General features: G+C 47.1%; 1 protein-coding gene across 1 annotated transcript in view; it reads right to left on the reverse strand.

Annotated features, from left to right (window-relative positions):
- Window positions 1-4,611: 4,611 nt before the first annotated feature.
- Maml3 (mastermind like transcriptional coactivator 3) overlaps window positions 4,612-19,986 on the reverse strand; it is a 259,816-nt gene continuing 244,441 nt past the window's right edge. The window contains exon 2 of the mRNA XM_051157765.1: window positions 4,612-6,243. Coding sequence (XP_051013722.1) covers window positions 4,612-6,243 — 1,632 coding nt within the window. The remainder of the gene's footprint in view (window positions 6,244-19,986) is intronic.

The following is a 19,986-nucleotide window of genomic DNA, read 5'->3' on the forward strand; positions in this document are numbered from 1 at the left end:
TCTATAAAGAGGAGGTAGATTCCTCTCCCTCCCCAGGAGAGAGGAAGGAAGGTTCCCAACTCTACAGAGACGAAGCCATCGGACTCAGGAGCCCTGGGACTCCGGGTGTCAAATGATAACGGAGGGTGTAAGTGAAAGTGTACGCAGCCCTTACTAACCCCCGCCCACCGTCACCACCAATTGCCTTTCCATGCTGGCTCTTGCTGTCAGCATCCTCAGCTCGGGAATTCCATCTGTCCTGCTCAAGGGAAAGTCACCTAAAGACCCTGACCCAGGCATCCCAGGGCAAAGGTCCATGAAAAGCAAGTCTCTCCTGTATCCTGCTGCACTCCTAAGCAGACGGTTAAGCAAATGCTTCTGATAGCACAGAAGCAGAATGAAATGAACACATGGAAAAAGCTGCCGTGGAGAAGCAGACTAAGCAGAGAACGGAAGAAAACTTCATTTCAAAATGATAATTAGTGCTCTCAGGTTATAAAGGACAAGCCAGCGAATAAGAAGGAGCTTATAGAAATAGAAAATGTGGAAATTAAAAATGAAGTATTTGGTATCAAGGTTGGGAGACAAAGCTAAGGAAATCTAATAGAACATGGGATAAAAAGACAAAGACACGGAAAATAGAAAAGAAATGAGAACCAGAGAGCAATCGGGGAGGCTCACAATGCAAAAGGAGGGGTTCCAAGAAGTTCAATAAAAAAGAAAAAAAGAAGTGAGAAAGTATTAAAAAAATATCTAAAGTCCCAGATATTAGGAACATATATTACCAGATGTTAAAATAAGTTTCTTAGTACCATATATCAGGGGCAGTAAAGTGGCTTGGTGGGAAAGAGCGACTGCTGCCCAAGCATGAAACCCAGAGTTCAAATCCCAACACTGAGCTAAAGTCCAGGCACAACTATGTACGCCTGTAACTCCAGCACCATGATGCTGAGGCAGGGGGATCACAGGGGCTTACTAACTCCAGGTCAGTGAGAAACTCTGTCTCAAGAGAATAAGAAGGAGAGAGATGGAGTAGGGCACCTAACATCCTCCTTTGCCACGTCCCCATGATAAATATACTTCGTAGCGTCACACATAATGAAGGAAAGAAGCCACGCTGAAATGACAAAATCTTAAATATTCAAAATGCTCTCAAAGTGAAGGGCATGGTCACACGTCACTGGGCTTCTCGGTGCCCCGGGTGGCACAGGGTCAGGAAGAAATGCCTTGAAGGCAGGGGGTGTTCCAACGTACAGTTCTACAGTAGGGTTGGACATGGAGAAATGCAGTCCTTGGAAGTGATGAACAAGAAAATGACTTAGTTGAAATCAAGTGGCTGCCTTTGTGGACGGGGTTGCTGCTGTTGATCAGCGAAGGCCTGATGGTACTGTCTCTCTGAAACAGGTGCTGCACGCGTTCTTGGGAAGAAAGCAAGCAGGTGCATTCAAGGAAACTGATGGAAGAGGCTCTGGCTTGTCACGTTGAGGGCGTTCAAAAAGAGATTCCCATGAAGATCTGTGGATACCAGAGGTCTGATCTTCCCGTGGAGATGTTACAGGTAACAGGCTTATACTAGCAGAGCTGACACACGTCGGACACGTGTGACAATTGCAGAGCCACACACAGAAGACACGTGGAAGAAACACACAGAGCAGGTTAAAGTGCAGCCAGTCCTGTCATTGCCAGGGCTAGAAGTTCGCATTACCCGTTGGGCCTGCCACTCTCCACTCACTTGTGCAGGAGTAATATTGTGCTCTGGGCTGCCCGTGCCCTCCCTCGCACAGCCGGGGGGCCACCAGCCTTTGGTTTCCCCTGTCCTGCATAGCTGCTTCATTGTCTTTTGTTTGTCTCCGCGGCGCACTGGTTGAGCTTGCCCTCCCCTCCATCTTAGGGTCACTCCACTAGCTCAAGATAACCCCGCCTATCAAAGACTTCTTTTCAGACTCGTTTTTCTAGCATTTCTCCTTGCCCTCAAAGGCAGCTTTGTGTCCCTTGTGCCCAGGCATTCTCGGAGAAGGCCACAGTCAACTGAAAACGTATCTCTGGCCCACAGGTTGGTAATTTTCGTCAAATGGCTTATTAGCTAGCCTTGAGTTTCAGATACAGAGGTGGGCACTATGCAAAAACCAGCTGGGGCTACAGATCTAACTCTTGAGAGATGATATCAAAACTGGGAGAATATAACAGACAAGAACAAAGGAAGCAGGGGTTGTTTCACCTTAGAAACATGTCTTTTTTAGTAGACATCAGTGTAGGATGCTCATGAGGACTACATACGGAAGCTTATTATTTTAAAAAGGGGGGTACCACAGAGGGAGACATGATCCAATAAACGACGCAAGAACACGTCCTGGAGAAGACGAGGCAAAGAACAATGGTAGGAATTTTAGCGATTTTAGCTTTTACAAGAATCATAACAGAGAGCAAGGAATGGAAAGAGGGTGTAGTCAGAAAAGGGCAGAGCGTGTGCGAGAAAGGCCGGCAATTGTCCACTGAAGCAGGAACTCACAACCAAACAACAACGGGGGGGGGGGGGTGATACAACCAACAACGACGGGGGGATGGTGGCAGCTCTTCCAACTGTGAGTCAGTTTGACTCAAATTGCTTTTCCGAAAAGGAAAAGGTAAGACTTTTCCTTTTAAAAATAGGGACTTGGTGGCTGGAGAGATGGCTCAGAGGTTAAGAGCACTGGCTGCTCTTCCAAAGGTCCTGAGTTCAATTCCCAGCACCCACATGGTGGCTCACCACCATCTAGACTGAGATCTGCTGCCCTCTTCTGGCCTGAACGTGTACATGCAGACAGAGCATTGCATACATAATAAGTAAGTAAATAAATCTTTTTTTAAAAAATAGAGACTTTTCCTTACTTAAAAAAATATTTCCACCGGGCAGTGGTGGTACATGCCTTTAATCCCAGCACTTGGGAGGCAGAAACAGGCATATTGCTGTGAGTTCAAGGTCAGCCTGGTCTACAAAGTGAGTCCAGGACAGGCAAGGCTACACAGAGAAACCTTGTCTTGAAAAACCAAAAAACCAAAAGCTAAAAAACAACCACCACCACCAACAACAACAGCAACAACAAAACATATATGAGAAAATTGAGAATATCCCGTTTGCAATGAAAAGAAAAATAACAATGATATAACAGAACTCCGTTCCTAAAATTTAGATGTTCCTCAACTTTACTGATCGGCACAAGCTGGTCTGTAACACATCAACTGTTTATTTTAATTATTAGGGGCATTCCCATGTGTCATCATATCTAATCCCACACTGTCATTTACATTATATACCTGTCAAAAATATTTCTATTGGTCTCCATTTTTAAATCAGGCTGCTTTTAACCACAGGAGGGCCTGGATTGCAGTCTTGGCACCCACATGGCAGCTCACAACCACCTATAACTCAAGTTGCAGGGCATCTGACGCCCTCTTCTGGCCCCTACAGGCATTGCACTCATGTAGCACATATACAGGGAAGGTGCTCACATACATAAAATAAAAACAAAGCAACCATTATCTTCCTTCCATCTGATCATTACGAGGAAGGACATGTAAATTCTATAAAGCAGACTTCCTAGATAAAAGGTATTTTAAAAACCTGATTTTTTTTCCCCCGTTTGTTTGTTTGCTTGGGGACAGGGCTTCATGGTGTAGCCTCGGCTGGGCTGAAATGAATAGTGTGCTCTACCATGTGTGGCTTGTCCCTTTTCTTTTAAAAATATGCTCAGAAATTAAGTGCATTTCTACTTGTTTCTGGGAGGAACCTCAGTTCCTCCTAGTGTCCCTCGTGAGTGACTATTCAACTTCCTTGAAAGAAATGTGTCCAATGTTATCATACTATCTTCATGGTCCAAGTCATTCACTAAAACTAAGCATTGGTCATGGTCTTTTGGCCCTGCAATGGGAAACAGAGCTCTCGCTGTCTGTCTCCGTCTCCGACTCCGTCTCTTCCTCCCCCCTCCCCTCCCTCTGATGGATAAGGTGTTGAAGGACCCCCGAGTATCATCTCCACTGGCCAGCCTCGGCGGGATTTTCAAGTAACCGCTACTCATTGTTTGCACGTTCTCCAAGCCACAAAGAAAGAGTGTGAGAGATAAGAGGTAAAGTTTTGAACGCTGCACGGGCGGGCACATTCACTAGCACGTCTTGCTGAAATCCACCTGAATGCTGTGGACAGGGAGCCTCATACTCCTAAGGCATGTGACGGAGACACCTGACTGTTGCTGGTAAAATGACAAACGTTTAAACATTAAACGGCCCCACATGACCCGCCCCACTTTGAAAATACAGAAAACTCTAATTGTTTAAAGGCCAACAGTCATGTTTTCGATCTTTCATAACCTACTAAGATAGCTGGCATTCATCCAGAGGGCATAAAACAGTGATAGTTGGCCCTAAGCACCTCTGCCCTCCTATCACCCTTCAGCTGATGAACTGGAAGAAAAACTACAGAGGTATGCCATATTGGGTCATGTGACTTCCGCAGCCTGCCCACCTCGCAGTGAGGATTTGACATCATTTTGGTTGGATTCCTAGGCATTCATGTACAAGAAAGGCTTATTGGGCCACTCGTAGAGGAAACGGCATCGGGATGTACCGGGGAGGAGATTTCAGGTGAGTATCAAGGCCCTACTCCGGGCCAAGCCCGGCGCCCATCATACACTCGGGACAGCCCGGCAGGCAAGTGAGACCGGCTCCCAGTGTGCCCCCCTTCTCACTCACCTGACCATGGGCAGGAAGCGCTGCATAGGCCATAGGTGGGTTCATCACTCCTTTCTGCTTAATGAGAAGCATGCGTTTCTGGTCCTCGCTCAGGTGCGCCCTGGGAGCCTGCAGCTGCGGTGGAGGAGGCGGAGGCTGCTGCTGGGGCGGCTGAGCCTGGGGCGGCTGAGGTTGCGGAGGCGGCTGCTGCTGCACGTACGGCATCAGGGGGGTTTTGCTGGGGTTGGCCATGGGCGGCGTCATTCTCGGACTCAAGTCCGCATTGAAATGGGTCAGAGGCTTAGTGTTGCCGTAGGTTAGAATATTGTGCTGTTTGTTTAAGGAGTTTGTACCCAAGTTATTTGGCTGCTGACTGATCATATTCATGTGATTGGAAGGGAGGTAGTTGTTCATGGTGGTCTTCTGCAGGCTGTTTGCCATTGCAGGCACGATAGTGTTTTGGTTGTTAAAGGCTTGGGGGTACATCATTGGGCTATTTGGTTTTTCTGAAGTGAAAGCTGCTCCATACGGACTTGATGGAGGCCCCAGGGGAGACCAGCTGGAAGTCTGATTTGAGTGCTGCTGTTTCTGCTGCATGAGTTTGGCCCGCTGCTGTTGCTGCGCAGCCATCTGTTTGAGCTGCTCTGCTGGGGACATGTCAGAGCTGGGCACTGCCACCGAGCCTGACCCCGAACCAGATACTGCCACGGAAACTGCATTAAGGAGATAGCCATTGCCAGGCCGAGCCGGGGCTTGGCCTGGAGTGTGGGCTTGGGTTGGAGTCTGGGGAGACTGGACAGCACAGTTAGCCGGTGAGCCGGCGGGGTTTGGAGCCACGGGAGTGTTGGCCACAGACGGTAAGCTAGTGCCTGTGGAGACAGTAGGAAAAGGAGGACCAGAAGATGAGGGTCTGGCCTGGGGCGATCCCAGAGAGACGTGGGCAAAAGGAGACTGAGACGCATCGCTCTTCACACTCGCACTCTCCTGGGAGAGCGGGGTCTCCATGGTCGCCTGGGAGAATTCCTGCTCCTTCTTCTCTTCAAAGTCCTCATTGAACAGGTCCTGGATGTCATCTTCTGGGACCGTGTTGGCCAGTTCGTCGATGAGTTCTTGCCACTCTTGGTCATTCAGGTTAATGTCGGAGAACAGCTTGTTCTGGTTAGAAAGGGATGTTTCCGACGTGTCTATGCAGGCAGGGTCATCAAGAGGCTCCTGTTTGAGGTCTTTGCTCTGCAAGAGGGCAAAGCTGTCCTCCAAATCCCCACAGCCATTGACGGGGAGTTTAATCTCGGGGAGCCTGCCATTCTTACTCAGATCTTCTAGGAGCCCAGGAGCGTGAGCAGCGCTGTTCTGCAGGGGCAAAGAAGGCTTGAGGTCGAGTTGGTGAAGAGGAGAAGCCGAAGGCAGCGGCATGTTGTTGATGGCTTCCATCCCCGTGGCGAGGTCCTTCCGGATGCGCTTGCTGGTTGGCGAGAAGCTCCCGTCGCAAGCACCATTCTGTTGGTCCCCATTAAGTGGCGACCGGGCCCCTTCCAACTTCCTTTTCACAGTCTCTTGGAGCTGGAAAAGAAACGGGAGAGAAAAGAGAACTTAATCTCATACCGAACTCTTTAACATCGTGATGTGCATTGCAGTGCACCTTGGTGTGTGTGTGTGTGTGTGTGTGTGTGTGTGTCTATGCATGTGTACCTGTGTGCACATGTACGTGGAGGACTGCCCTGAGCACCTTGTTTTGGACAGGCTATCTCATTGGCCTGGAGCACACCCATGAGGTGAGGGCACCCACTTACCTTCTTAGTGCTGGAATTACAAGTGGATATGTGCCTGAATATTTTGCTGTTCACAGGTTTTAGGAATGGAACTCAGATGCTACCTCTTCTAAGCCCATGAACTACAATTTCCATGCTTTAGAACACACACACACACACACACACACACACACACACACACAGACACACACACACACACACACACACAGAGAGAGAGAGAGAGAGAGAGAGAGAGAGAGAGAGAGAGAGAGAGAGAGAGAGAGAGGATGCTCCTAGTTTTAAATTCAGACAGCACCATGATTCGAAATCTGAGAACTAAAAGCAGAGTTCAGAGAGCCAAGAGATGCAAAGGGTAAAGGTCACAGGAAAGATCACCTTTGAGCATTTTCCAAATGGGACTCACTCGAAAAAGACATTCTCAAGTTTCACCACACCATAATTGAAACCATCAAGGAATTTAAATCAACGCTATTTTTGAAGAATACTAAAAATGTCTTTAAAAAAAAAAAAAAAATCAGCCAGGCACGGTAGTGCACACCCGTAGTCCCAGTGCAGGCGGATCTCTGTGAGTTCGAGGCCAGCCTGGTCTACAACGCGGGTGCAGGTCAGTTGAGGCTACACAGAGACACAGAGCAACCCTGTCTGGAAAAAAAAAACCCCACTTTATTGTAATAAAGGTGCAAATTGAAAACAACAACAGCCACAACAATAACAGAGAAAGATAACATAGCCTGTTCTCAGACCCAGGGTCTACAAAGTTGAGTAGCCACTCTGAAGCTGTGGAACTTGGGTTTTACATGTTCACTGATTGTACACACTTCTCCACAGGAAAGCAAAAAGTTAGAAAAGCCAAAACTAGAAAACAAATTAGTTTTATATCCTTTCACGACTCACGTGCCTTACTTGAATTATGCCCCTCTTCATCACCAAATAGCAGCTCTCCTGTTCTTTCCACATTTATACTATGCCTATTTATACCTATGCCTACACTATGCCTACATATACACATATCCTTATTCATGTATACATTACAGAATAGATTCCCATATGAGGAAAACCATGTAATTTTTTCCGAGAGCAGGTAACCTCACTTAGAACTGTACTTTTCTAAGTCCATTTTTTTCTGCTAATTTTGTGGTTTCCTTTTTCTTTAGGGCCGAATAGTGTTCTGTTTTATGTGTGCGGCAACAGACGTTCATTAGCCATTGGTCTGTTGATGTGTCCAGCCAACGGGGTTGGTCCCATTTTCCTGCTATAGTGACCAGAGCAGCAAAACTGTCTTGTGAATATGGATTTACCACATTACCAAACAGCAGATGAGGAAGATTCATCCTGAGTATAGCCTGAAGCTTCCACTTGTCTCTTAGTTTCTCGCTTTTGGCACCGTAAGATGCCCGGTGTGTTTCCATCATCTCCTGTACTGCCGCACTTGCTGGGGGTCCCTCTTCCTCACTATCATGCATCCTCTGTTGTAAATGGTGGGATTCGTCCAGGTTTCTTCTTAACATGTTGTTTTCCTTGTTCATTTATACTATTTCCTGGGTGATTTCCTCTACTACAAAAGCCTCGGCCATCTTCCCTGGTGTAGCCCCACCAACTCCAACCTTCTCAGATAGTCCAGGGACAGCTAAAATTCAGTATAGTCCTCACCTGTTCCCCATTGCAGTATCTGCCCCGTTGTCCAGGACAGAGTGTGAGCACTGTAGAAAGATAGGCTCATCTCAGGTCTCCCCACACTGTCACTGCCCCAGATCAGGGGACCATCTCTGGGTGACCCACTCGCTCCCTCATCTGTTTTTCTCTTCATTGGCTAGCTCTTCTGTCTAGCCTATCTATTACCACCTTCCTCAAAAGGTACATTGTGGCGTGGTTCCTGTTTATGAGGCAGAAGGGGTCAGGGAGGTTTTGCTCTCAACAGTTGTCTTTGCATCTTCCTATCCTATCCTTACACACACACACACACACACACACACACACACACACACACACACACGCCAAGCTTATCCAGTGTACATCTTCTATCAGTTCTCCTAAAGCTCTTTTTTCAGAAGTGTGTGTGTGTGTGTGTGTGTGTGTGTGTGTGTGTGTGTATGTGTGTGAGGTTGGGTTCAATCCCAGGGGGCCTTGTTCACACTAGGCGAGCACCACCTGCAAAGTTGACCCATGCTTCCTCAACCTCTATAAGTTCTCCGGGTCAGGCTTCCTTCTGCCTCCAGGCAAAGTAATGTTTTCTTTGTGTGGGAAAAACTCCTCTCCTCCCCTGGTTAACACTCTCCCTATCCTCCCCCTCCCAATTAATACTCCCCCTGTCCTCCCCTTCCCTGGTTAATACTCCCCTTCCTCTCTCTCCCCTTTCTCTGGTCAATAGCTGCTTATTTCTCACATCGGCTTTCAGATTCCTCTCACTGTAGGAAGCTGAGTACCCCCCACTTTCCCTCCCCCAACCCACCCACACTAAATTGCATTAATTAGAATAAAGTTTCCCAACCATCTTTACTTCCTCACTGTTGGACTCTGTCATACTTTGTGCCAAGTAGTTAGGGACTGTGGCTGACTTGGTTCCTGGGTGTCTGCAGTGGTCAGGTTCTTAGCAGCAGTTAAAAAAAAAAAAAAACAGCTGCAAAACGAGTCTAATTCAGAGACACTACAAGTGAGCTGGACCGGGTATAGAAGTCAGCCTGGTGGCCAGAAGGGATTTCTGATAGACAGGCTTTGTCCCTGGCAACGGATGGGAAAGTCTCTTGCCCCAAGGAGTGTTATACGGACTCAAGCTCTTGCTAACTCTACGAGTTTATTAGTTTTATATCCAGTTCATCTCTTTGTCACCGTTCTTCCTGCCAGAAGAACATGTGGCTGTGGGCCAAGAGTGTCCAGAGAGTGAGGGCTGGGGAAGCGCACGTGAGTGGACAAAGGCTTTGGCTTGGTCAGGTTCCCACGCAGCTGTGTGAGAAGGGCCTAGTGGTGCAAGGTGGAGTCTGGGACAGTTCCTCCATTTGGGCACCTCCTGTTTGGGGCCAAGATGACTCTATGGATGGGAGGTTGTGGACTCCCTCTGAGAGTTGCACTTCGTAGAGTTGGCAAGGCTCTAGAGGAGCCCCACGGATTCTGACACGGATCTGAAGGTGATGTGAGTTTTAAGGAATGTGTGCTTTCCTGGAAGCAGAGGACTATGGTTTAAAAAAAAGTAAACAGAATCAAAGAGGTCCCTGAGCCAAACTCCTATCTAATCCTCCCTCCCCCCCCGAAATCTTAACAGTTTTCACTACAAACCGGACCAACCCAGTCCTAATTGCTCAGCCGAGGTTCTGGAACAGCTGAAAACAGGGGCCTAACTGGGACACAGGAGAACTTGACTTCAAAGAAAATGATGCTTCAACCTATCGTGTTAGGAAGGCACCACTGTACAGTGATGTTATTTATGGAGCACACCAGGAGACCATGGTTCTGATCATTGGTATGACAGCCATTTGAATGTATGTGGCTCCAAATGCGGTGGCAGATTCAAGCATCACAGCTTAACGACCTAACAGAAACCAGTCCTGGGTGGCCTGCTGAAGGGATGGTAAGCTTCAGAAAATGAGTGCTTGTCTTAAAAAAAAAAAAAAAAAAAGAAAGAAAGAAAGAAAGAAAGAAAGAAAGAAAGAACGAACCGGACGCTATGATGGAACTCACAGGTCCAAAGTTCTGTTCTAGGTCCTGTAATGGATGAACAGGACTGGGAAAATAAAGATGCTCTATTTGTTCCCTATAAAACAGAGGTGGCTCAGGCTACAGAGGCCTAGAGGGCCCACTCACCTCTCAGGAGTTAAGCAAGTGACGCACTAGAGCCCAGTATTCTAGTAACAGGAGCAAGATGCTGGAGTCAGAATAATGACTCCAAGCTCCCCCTCCCCGCGCACTAAACTGTGGTGTGGTGCGCTCTGTAATGGATACTGTGGTGCCTGAAAGGCCACACTGAGGGGGGCAAGCTCTCTGCTCTGCCTGCTTGTGAGCCCCCCAACTGACACTCAAAGAATGCATTTGGAGAAATTTCTATAAATTGCCCCAAGTTTGGTTTCATTGGTTCCCAAACGGGTTAGTAACACTTAGCTCACAGAGTTACTGTGACCCTTAGTTCATATGAGATAATGTGCAAACACGGAATTTTGCACGGGGGACCCAGTCAGCACGCCCTAAGCCTCAGCTCCACTATTTCTAAAACTCAGTCACGACCGCCATGGGGACGGAATGCTTCCTGAATCCTCAAGGCACAGATAGGTGTAACGACACTATTTCTACTCCCTAGCTGGCCAAACCTTAATGTCTTCCCAGCATCTGGAGTAGCTTTCTTAATACGAACAACAAAAATCAAATTTGCAATTCAATCCCAAGTCCAAGTGCTAATGCATTCGTGCCCTAGATTGTAGAATGGGGGTGGGGTTGGGGTGGGGAGCCCTGCAGTGTTCAGGTTCAAACCAACTGCATTTCCAGCACGCTGCCCAAATGGGGGGGGGTGCACGCCGCCCAAATGGGGGTATGGAGTAGATTTGTTTCCCCAAAGGCCTCACGCTCTTCACTGCTGGCCCCTTTTAACCCAATCTTGGTATATATATATTTCATGTCTCAGCATTTGGGAGTATGAGAAAGACAGTGCTGAAGATGCTACGCCACTGTGGATCTTATGTTCTGCGTTGTTATGTCCAAGAAAGCAGAGAAATCTCCACGCCAGTTCCTCTGTCTCAGCATCCGTTATTTTATGGAAAGGTGGTCTGAAAAATCTAATTCTCTCTTTATATCCCTCCTGGGAGAAAGGGATGTGAGAGGGAGACGCGGCGCCTGGGTGTGTCTGAGATGCCAACAAGCAGCTCGGTTTGTGAGTAGGAGACTCACTGGCTGCACAGGAGCAATGGTCTTGGGAGTCCCCACTCTTAGGGGCTCCTGTCCACCTCAGCCCAAACAGCCTATCTCAACAAGACTCTGGCCCTCTCGCTTCCCAGAGCAGAAAGCCTCTTAGTACACTGTGCCCTCATGAATGAGCACAGAAACTTTACTGGGGGACTTAGTTCTCTTGTTCCCATGTCACCACGATTACATAGAGATGTTGTCTCCCATTAAGGGAAGCTGAGCTGCCAGGAGCTTAAGTGTGCCACTCAGCTAATGCCTGTGACAATATGGGCTGCTATCAGGTGTCAAGTGCCCCGGAGACAATAATTCCCCTTTCCAGAACACTCTGGAGGTGCCTCCGCTCTGCAGCGTGGCCCAATAGCTTGTGTTTATGTCAAATGACAGGATATATACGAGGCAGAGGATGTAAGAGAGAGAAACCCAGAGGTTGAGAGGGACAGAATGGAGTGCCTCGTCTCCCCCAGATGCACAGTGACAAGAAGAGCAGGTACCCGCACACCACTGCTCATTGCAGGCTAGCCACAACAGCGAAGATATGGGAAGCATCCTTCAACAGAGAAACAGATTTAAAAAAAAAATATGATATAGAGCTGGTGAGATGGCTCAGTGGGTAAAAAAAAAAAAAAAAAAAGTGTTGCTGAGCCTCATAGCTTGAGTTTGATTCCAGGACCCACACAGTAGAAGGAAAGAGAAGGCGTTCAAAGATTGTCCTCTGACCTCTCCATATGTGCTGTGACACATGCACATGTGCATATACACTATAACATACACATATGTGCGTGCACATGCACACACATACACACACAAATACAAATACATAGAGTATGGGTTTTTTTTTTTCAGCCATAAAGAAGAATGAATAAAACATTTGAAGGAACATAAATGCTACTAGGGCTTATCATGTTAAATGAATTAATCCAGTCTTAGAAAGATACAGAAAATCACATATGTACAGATAACATGAAAGTAGAAGCAAGTGTTTAGGGAAACAAAGCAGATGAATTAAAGAGTGGGGACTAAAGTGGGAAGTGAAGAATATGCTCAAAGTATATTATATATGTATATGGAGTGGCCTTATAGAACCTGGCTTAGTAAAATAAGTTTTGAATAAATAGGCGTGCCTTTCATGTTACAAAGCACATGCTATATGGTCCCAACGGATAGCGCTATCCTTACAGCAGACCTTTGTGCCAGTGGGGAGGATGGTTCTATATTGGCAAAGAGACTGTAGGGGGAGGGGAGGAAATGGGAAGTGGCACCTGTTGCGAGGAAAAGGATGGCTGAGGTCACCAGGCCTCCACTGACACAGTGAAGTCCATTCCTAGCAGAGTCATGTGTGTCCCCTGAGCCAAGATGATGCCCACTGTGACAAGATCTTTTCCTCTCTAGACCAACACAGTTCCTGTGAGTGAGTTCAAAGAAACTCGCATCGCTGTGTCCCTGATTTCATACGACACTGTTCAGGATCGCTGAGCTTAGGAATGGCGCTGGCAGTCCTGCCCGTGCTAATGAAGACTCTGGCTAGTCACGGTGCAGGCTTGTACTCCCAGCACAGGAAGGCTAGGGCAGGAGGATGAAGAATTCAAGGCAAACCTAGGCTAAATAATAAGACTTGTTTGAAACAAAACAAGAAAAGCAACATCAGCTCTCCCTGGAACCTGGAATGAACCACCATCTGCCCTGCCCTCCAACCGGAGGACTGATTTTAGGAGAGAGATGTAATTAGACCCATTTGACAGGACTTGAGGCGCCATGAAACGGAAGTGTCTGAGGCTCACATCAGAGACGTGGCTAAACCCATACTCAAATTCAAGCTCGTCAATGACATCATCAAAAGGCAGGTGCACAGTGCCCTCACTGACTATGTCTTCAGGAATCCTTGCTTTGCTCCATGCAGTTAAAGCCTCAACAGCAATATTTTGGTTTTTGCTTGTTTGTTTGTCTTTGAGACAGGGTTTCTCTGTTGTAGCCCTGGCTGTCCCAGACTCACTTTGTAAACCAGGCTGGCCTTGAACTCACAGAGACCACCTGCCTCTGTCTCCGAGTGCTGGGATTATAGGCATGCACCATTGTGCCCAGCTAAGAACAATTATTCTTATCCATGCATTTTATTTCCATTATCAAAAGGATCTTGGCAGCAACTGCTAAGCACTTTCCATGTGGTTCTAGCTTTCTTCCACTGCGAATGTGATCATACCCTGTCTTCATTCCAGGTGCTTCTGGAACTGCCTGTGGGGGCCAGCATCATTTAAGTCAGGCGCATACAGCCACTCTGTCCCCAACTTAATCTTTTTCCTATCACCAGTTCTTTTCTCCTACATAACCACCACCACCAATCAACCCCCAAACATTCAACTAGATAGTTATGTGTATGAGAACACAGGATACCGTCTGAGATATGTAGCGAGAATATCTTGTGTATTGTATGGATGCAAACACCTGTTCATAAAAATCCTATGACCTATAGGAAAGGACAGGATAGTAGATGAGATGTCCGGTAGGCAGAAAGGATTCTGAGAGAGAACCAGGCGTTCGAGGTTCACCTGGGAGGATGTGAGGGGGACGGGTGCATGGTACCTAAGCAGAGGTAACCAGCCATGTGGCAGAACATAGGTTAGAATAAATGGGCTATTTTAAGTTATGAGCTAGTCAGAGAATAGCCTAGCTATATGGCCTAGGTATTTGTAAATAGATTTTGAGTCTCATGAGTCATTATTCTGGGAACAAAAGACAAGAGGAAAAAAAACACCACAACAGAGATATTTACTGTTAGCTGATTTTGTGGGTGAAACATAGAGTATACTAAGGTGGCAAAGGGGACCCCATTGGCTATGCAGTCCAGGATGAGTGCAAAGTCTTTATGTGACTCGGCACTATATTCAGTCATTTGTAGCTCCAGCACGAATTGTGTTTGCTTTTTCTTTGATCCTTTTGCATATGTGACACCCTTCCCCAACTCCTTCACCAGGCCACCTGTCCTTCACAGTTACATCTGGACATCACCTACTTATGGTTGCTCTGACAGTCCCTCACCATGACCCCTGACCTTGGTTAGATGACACTTTATGTGCTTCCCTGACATTGGGGTGCATATCACACTGTAGAACTGCCTTTCGTTCTTTCATGAGTGAATGAAAATCCAGCAGTTCTCATATACCCATATCAAGTTTATGGCACTGCTCCTCAATGCAGGCCCTTGAAAGCTCTGGGCTTTATGAGGGGTTTTGGAGAAGACCAGCAATTTCTTCTGGTTATCTGAAGATGCTAGAGACATGCTTTCTCCTCTTTAATGCTTTTGAGAACTCCAAAGGCCCAGGGGATCCTCTGTGGGAGCTATCAGAAGACATACAGGCGATTTAAGATGACGAAAATAGAGTCTGAAATTCAGACTTAAAGGGATATTACCAAGGACATATCTTTTAAAAAATCTGATTGTATGTTTATGTGTGCCTTGCCTGCAAGGATGTTTGTGCACCGTGTGTGTGCCTTTTGTCTATAGAGGCCAGAAGAGGGTGTCAGACCCCCGGAGCTGAGGAACAGCCAATGAGTGCTCTTAACAGCGGAGCCATCTCTGCAACCCCACAAGGACATATATTCACATACATGTGGATCCCAGCAACCGAACTTTTTGTAGATGGACTTTAAATATATCCTCGAGGGGTTTCATTCCTCTTGCCACAGCTGTTCCCTCAGCACAGGTTAGAATGAGTTTCCAACTGCCAGAGCCATGATTCCTTCCCTGGGATTTGAAAATGGGTTCGAATCTATGCGGCAGATGCTAATGAACTCCAGGAGATCATTTTGGCCATCTTGGTCTGTTCTGGGCAAACATGAAGATGATTCAGTCATCACATGGTTATTCTCTTTCCATTGTATGCCCAGTCATGAGCCTAGGGACACAGGAATGAATGTGACTTGCTTATGTTGTATTGAAAGGACCCAGCACGCACATATGTTAGATAGTCTCCATGTGAGGATATGAGCAGGGTGCAAAAACACTTCCAGAACTTTCCCACAGATGTAAGTTATCTTACCAAGGCTTTAAGATGTTTAAGGAGTTGATTTCCCTTTTTTCTGTTTTCAAGCTTTGTTATGTGACACATTGTTTTTAATTCATTGTTGTCGGCACATGTTAATTGTTTAGAGCTAGAGTTTCGCGCTGGCATTTCCATATATATTTATAAAGTACGCCTGATCACATTCAAAGAATTTACTTTCCTTAATGAATTTTCTCTCCACTTTGGTGGGGCTAGTTCTTGAGAAGCTGTTAATGAGGTGGATGTCCTGACTGTGCCTCCGGGATCCCTGACTTAACAGCTTCAAGTGGAAGCCAGCCTGGGACACAGGGTGGTGGCAGGACACAGATAGCTAAATAAATTTACTGAGTTCCTCGGGTTCTCCTGAGTTAGCTGGATTAGGGTCTCCTGCATTTAGACACTGAGATCCAGACTGCAATTACTACAGGATTCTGATATTTTGGAGTCTGTGATTAGATTTTTAAAGACACACACCCAATCAACACAAAACATTTCCTACTTGCTCTGGGGCATCTCGTAAGCAGAACCGGGGAACTGTATTCCAGAAAAGCCTCTTCTCAACCTCAGGAGATCATGCATTGAATGCGAGATTGATGGATTTCCGTAATCTTTTCTATGAAAAGACATACAGACATATATTTACAGTTTGGGTTCCTCTGAGCTCAGCAATATCTGTCCCCATTCCCCCACACCACCCTACCAGTGGGTGGAGGAAGGGCTTTATGCATCTGTGCAGACGCTGTGCCATTGGCTGCAGGGTCCACCCATTTCCAAGAGCATTAACCATCCCAGAGACCAAAGCACATCCACAAATGTGCTGACAAAGGTTGGATACAATTTTTTCGAGTTTGTCCCAAACACGTAGAACAACACAGAAGAAAAAGGACAAGGGTACCTGGACTCATGAAGCCTGGCCAACCTCACACACTCTCAGCAGGAAGAAAACAACATTACCACGCGGGAACGTACAAAATACCTGACACAAACTATATGCTCTGCACACCGAGCACACATAAACCGGGGGATTAAAGCTTTGCTTGTAAGGTACCCAGACCACGGTTGGTTCTCTGGCCGTGTCTGGTCGTAAGTTCTGGGTCTCTGGAGGAGACAGCCTCTCAGCAAATGTATAAACCCCCATTGTGAAAGGCTTTGGGAAAAATGGGATCCCCCATCAAGAAACCCCACGGGAAGCCCGAGGGCATGGAACCTCAGCCCAGGGCCAGCAACATCCATGGATCTTGGGGCTCTTGAGTGCTGATGGTATCTCTTTGCCATTTTTGAAACACAGACACCAAAATCCAGCTTTGAGGTCCTTCCTCCGTTAGGTCTTAGATTTTCCTATATATTTTTATGAATGATTGAAATTTGGGGGTGTGATTTTGTCCTTTAGTTGTTCTTAAACTTGTAACAGAAACCAACTGAATGCACCACAGTTCCATGAGAGTGGATCCCAACACACCAGGAGACAGATGGCCAATAACTCCAGTTATCATTTGGTAAGTGACCTAAGATTTGCTGTTACGTAACACTCTAGTTGGCTGAAAACTGCCAGGCATCAAGCTGAGGGCACTGCATCCTAATTTTTGTTGTGAGCCATGACTGCATCCTAGTTTTGTTTGTGGAGCCTAGGCTGGCCTAGAGCTCAGTAAGGAGAACAGGCTGGCATCAAACTCACAGAGATCCACCTGCCTCTGACTCCCAATTTGTGGAATTGAAGGTGTGTGACACTACATCTGACCCTTGTTTGTTTGTTTGTTTGTTTTGAGACTGGGTCTCATGTAGCCCAGGCTGGCTCCCAACTGGCTATGCAGCCAGTCTGTCCTAGAACTGATGATCCTCTAGTCTCCGGCTCCCAAGTAATTGGATTATGGGGTATACCATACTTACTAGTGTTTTTCATTTGCCACCTTGACAATTGTAATAATCTATGATGGCTGGGGAATGCTTTAGCAGAAACCGGTAACTCAGAGTCCTCTCAAAGCTTGCTCTTACCCATCCGCCCCCATAGCTACTGCCCCATCCAACATCAACGCTTACTGATACATCCTGAGAGTTTTAGAAGCCATTGTAAGAGTTCACAGAGGATCCATCCATGGCTGAGTCAGACCTGCCTGCTTCACAGACATAGCCTGTGCTTTCTTACAGGGAGGATGCTCGCACCCCAAGTTTATCGCATGCCTGAGGAGTGGCGATGATGCCTCAGCCTTGGCAGCATCAGCTGCAGCGGCTGCATGCATCCAGCGACTTCCTGCACTCAGCTGCTTTCTTAGGAAGAGCTCCACAGGGATGGGCAGCTGCTGTCAAGATCCCAATCAGAACCCCGAAGGGCTCTGTCTTTCCTGCACACACACTCATTGTGTTTACTTCTAGAAGGACAAGAAACAGGATCCTTAGGGGTCTCTCCCAGCAGCTCTTACTAGAAGTCATGCATACATTTTCTATTCAAACATACCTACAGACATGACCTTGTGTTAGTTTCTGAATTTTCTAATGGGATTTTATTTATAGCTGTAAAGAAACAAAGGAGGTGAGGGAGAAGGAAGGACCCCATGGAAGGAGGGGTACAAATAAAGGATTAGACATGAGCTGGGTCATTCTCAGGAAGAAGGACCAAAGTACAGCAAGCTGTGGGGGGGGGGGGGTGTGTGGCAAGCCCGGCTTCCCTGTGTTTGTTTTCTGAGAAGGACAAGGTAGGAGGAGGGACACTTCAGAGGCTCGGTGTTTTTCCCCCTCCCTTGGGTAGGACCCAAGAATATTTTTATTCCACTGTTTACTCAAAGTGTCCTCTTTCTCAACGAGGAATTCTCACTTTTGTTTTTAGCCCCTTCGTGAGATCCCCTCCCTTCCACAGCTCTGAAGTCGTGCACCAGTTTAGGAGATGCAAATAGTCCAGATCTGAGGAGACGCTTCTGAATAAACCCCAGCACACATTCACCTCCCTTTGGAATGCAAAAGTATTGAAATAGGTCTCCATAAAAAAAATCTCTGGTTTCCCCCCAAGAGGTCAAGAGCCCCATTTCTGTGTGAGCTGTCACTGCCTTATACATTAAGCGCACCCCGGCAGCCAGGAGCCACCTCCCAGCGAGGGCACAGGATTCTCATAGCCTCCCCTCACCCACACACCTCTGCCAGCAAGCAAATAACGTAATTCTTCTTTCTAGACAGCACCTGACTCCTAGGCCTCCATTTCATTGCGCATTTTTGCTCCGGATTATGAAGGCTGAGGGTCTGGGCTTTCTTTACTGACATTTATGGCTGTGTGCACCTGTGTGCGCGCCCTTGTCTGTGCATACCGAGGCCGGAGGTTGACTTTGGTTGTTATTTCTCAAACCCTCTCACTGAATATTCTGCTAGACAGACTGGCCTGACAAGTTTGGGGATGGGGGCTGGTTTTCCTGTCTCCATCTCCTTGACACTTGGATTACTGAGGAGCACAGCCAAGTGCTCAGATTTTCACATGGGTTTTGGGGACCAAACTTGAGGCCTCAGGCTCACTCAACAAGACCTTTAACCACGGAGTCTTGAGACTTTGTTACCAACAGGACACAAGGCGGGGCAGGAGGACTTTGCTCTCCTGAGTGAATGCCGATGGGAAGGGCGAGATGCCCGTATGCACGTGCTAGGTGTCCAGCCAGACGGCAGAATATGCCACCGTTGAACCTAGAGGCTGCAAAGGTCTGGAGCCTGCCCACCGAGCTTTCCCGTGCGGGAGATGCTGCTCGGCTTCATCCCAGCTGAAATTCATTTTTCAAAAGAAATTAGACCGAGGTACTGTTGTTATAGCAACAGTCAGAGTCATTTAGGCACACAGTCTCTTTTCCACAACCTCACTGACTTATGTGGGCAGCATTTTATTCATGCAAGGGGAGTGGCCAAGGCCAAGGCCTAGCCTTCATGGACCCTTTATCAGCCTTTAAGCAGTGAAAACCTGCCTCCTCTATGGCCAATCTAAAGCCCCAAGACAATATTATGTGTTCCAGAGGGTGAGCAGGGAAGGCCAGCAATAACAACAACAGCAAAACAAAACAAAAAACAACACACACACACAAAAAACCCTCTACATCTAGTACTCCCATCCCCCGGGGCAGGAACTGAAGTGTGTCAGCACTGAATTTCCTGGCTCACCCAAGGATTGACAGACCAGAGGAGGAATCTCTGTGAGCATAGTGATGTGCTCAGTGACCTGCGAAGTGACTTCATTATTTCAGTTCTGTAGGACTTTGTGGTCACACTTCCTAATGTGACAACCCCACACCAACCAACAATACTCAATTCCAAAACGACACTGTTCTGAGGAAAATGCACACCTCTTAAGGAATCTTCATGTCAAAGGATTTTCCGGAGAAGGGCCCCCAGGGAGTCACCTACATCCATGCCAGGGATATGCGAGGGTGGTAAAAATCTGAGCCTAGTGCTCAAGGCCACAGTTACAGGACGACTGTGTCCCCATCACTTATCAATCCTGTGTCTGCATCCAGCCTCCAGTATCTCAGCTGTGACTGTATCTGGAGACAGGGTCTTTGTAAGATGACTAGGGTAAAGTAATGCCTTTAGGGTGGTGGTGACTGTGTGTCCTTATGAGAAGAAGAAATTAAGGGTACAGAGGGAAGAAC

The sequence above is a fragment of the Acomys russatus genome, chromosome 15 (genome assembly GCF_903995435.1).
Source record: "Acomys russatus chromosome 15, mAcoRus1.1, whole genome shotgun sequence".
Taxonomy (NCBI): Eukaryota; Metazoa; Chordata; class Mammalia; order Rodentia; family Muridae; genus Acomys; species Acomys russatus.